At 39.7% G+C, this 2,500-nt stretch overlaps 1 protein-coding gene across 1 annotated transcript in view; it reads left to right on the forward strand.

Moving 5' to 3' along the window:
- Window positions 1-2,500, forward strand: part of LOC122258437 (uncharacterized) — a 35,201-nt gene that overhangs the window by 26,937 nt on the left and 5,764 nt on the right. Inside the window, exon 4 of the mRNA XM_086543732.1 lies at window positions 1,676-1,809. Within this exon, the coding sequence (XP_086399858.1) occupies window positions 1,676-1,809 (134 nt within the window). The remainder of the gene's footprint in view (window positions 1-1,675; window positions 1,810-2,500) is intronic.

A 2,500-nucleotide genomic window follows, 5' to 3' on the forward strand; every position in this document is an offset into this window, starting at 1 on the left:
GACACAGAGCCCACGTAACGACCATCTATAATGCCCTAGTTAGACAGTGATTACGAGCCCAGTTGCTGCGGGATACTGTTAATGATGATTGTGTTTGTGACTTGTTAATGTGAGTGTTTGATGGCGGCCGGGGGTAGGGGGGTGGGGGGATGGAGGGGTAAGGGGGGGAGGGGAAGGAAAGGGGGTTAAAAGGAGGAAGGGTAAAGGGGAAAGGTAGGATTTAGTGCGGGTGTGGGTGTGTGGGGGGAGGGTGAGGGGTGAAGTGTGGGGGGGGAGGTTAAAAGAGGTTGAGGAGGTTGAGTTGGTTGGGGTAGGGTATTTAGGGGTTGAGGTGGAGGGGAGGAGGGGGAGGGGGTGTATAGGAATAAAGAAGGGGGGGGAGGGGGGTAAAGGAAAGGTACGTTATGGGTATGTCGGGGGGAGGGGAAGTAGGGGGGTTGGGGTTAGCTGCTGATGAGCGTGAGTCTCCAGTTTAGTATTTATTTTATCACGGATCTTTATGTCGTTATGAGAGGGGGATATATTTTTAATGCCAGACCATCATTGCGTTGTTGTTTTTCGCTCTCTCTCTCTCTCTCTCTCTCTCTCAGTATCTATCTATCTATCTTTCTATCTATCAATATGTATGCTTATATAACGTCTCTATCTCTCTATCTCTCTATCTATCTATCTATATGTATGATTATATATCGTCTCCATCTATCTATCTCTCTATCTATATAACAATTCATATGTATATTTATATATCGTTGTCTATATCTCTTTATCTATCGATCTATTTGTTTAATCATCCCTTCTCTAGTTGTTTCCATATATCTGTCTATCTATCTGTCTGTCTGTCTGTCTGTCTCTCTATCTTTATCCGTTTATCTACTTATCTAACTATCTGTTTGTCTGTATATTTACCTATCTATCTGTCTCTTTATTTATATCATTTTCTTGACTTATTCATTTACATTTCTTTTCCTTTAGTATAATTATTTTTTATTATTATTCTGTATATTTCTCTTTTGCTCTTACTTTTTCTCGTTCCTTCTCTCTCTCTCTGTTTCCTTTTCGCTTTCTCTCCCAGGTATTTCCTTTATTTTCCGTTCTCTCTCTATATATATATATCTATCTATCTATCTATCTATCTATCTATCTATCTCTCTATCTATCTATCTATATATTTAATTATCTCTCCTTCTCTCTCTCTCTCTCTCTCTCTCTCTCTCTCTCTCTCTCTCTCTCTCTCTCTCTCTCTCTCTCTCTCTCTCTCTCTCTCTCTCTCTCTCTCTCTCTCTCTCTCTCTCTCTCTCTTCTCTATTCTCTCTCTCTCTCTCTCTCTCTCTCTCTCTCTCTCTCTCTCTCTCTCTCTCTCTCTCTCTCTCTCTCTCTCTCTCTCTCTCTCTCTCTCTCTCTCTCTCTCATTCTCTCTCTCTTTCTCTTATTCTCTCTCTCTCTCTCTCTCTCTCTCTCTCTCTCTCTCTCTCTCTCTCTCTCTCTCTCTCTCTCTCTTCTTTCTTCTCTCTCTCTCCTCTCTCTCTCTCTCTCTCTCTCTCTCTCTCTCTCTCTCTCTCTCTCTCTCTCTCTCTCTCTCTCTCTCTCTCTCTCTCTCTCTCTCTCTCTTTCCTTCTCTCCCCTACCCTCTTCACGCTCATGACTCACCCTCTCCCTCCTCTCCCCCCCCCCACAGAACCCCCTACCTCCGGCCCGGTGATCACGGGCGGCCGCAAAACATACCGGGTTAATGACACAGTGGAGTTGATGTGTACTTCCAGCCCATCACGCCCACCCGCCCATCTCTCCTGGAGGATCAACGGTAGGCCGGTGAGTGTGGGTGGGGTTGTTATCATAGTTATTAGTGTTGTTGTAACTGTTATAGCTGGAGTTGTTGTTAATAGGAGGATTGTTGTTGATAGGAGTAATTTTGTTGTCGTTATTTTATGATCATAATTTTTCGGTTATCTTTAATTTTTAGATGATGTTATTAATTGTGTCGTCGTTGTCATGTGCGTCGTTGATATCATTTTCATTATTATAATTAATTTGATTATTACTATCATTTTTACTATCATTATTATCCTCATTTTTTAGAGTTATTCACATTTCTATCCCTTGTACTTTCTTTCCCTTTTCCTTCAGTTATCATTGTTTGTTTATTTTCTTTCTTTCAATATTTTCATTTTATATTTTTGTTCTTCCTGCTCTAGTCTCGTTATTCTCTTTATTGTTATTGTTTATCAGATCAGAATTATTTAATATCAATATTACTTTTACTACTGCCGTTCCCATCAGAGTTAGCAGTATTGCGTCTATATAATTTTAATTTTCCTTATAAGTATCAAGTTGATAAGAAGTAAATTTTGGGAATGCTTATAAATTTAAGCGAGAGGTAAGATAAAAGCAGTGTATGATAAGATTATGTTTTTTTTTTTTTTTTTTTTTTTTAATACTTTCGGATCAAACCTTCTTTGATTTTCCTTACCTTTTCATATGATTAATTAGACACGTGGTCACT

The sequence above is a fragment of the Penaeus japonicus genome, unplaced genomic scaffold, assembly GCF_977035675.1.
Source record: "Penaeus japonicus unplaced genomic scaffold, GWHDUDI00000001_assembly GWHDUDI00000014, whole genome shotgun sequence".
Taxonomy (NCBI): Eukaryota; Metazoa; Arthropoda; class Malacostraca; order Decapoda; family Penaeidae; genus Penaeus; species Penaeus japonicus.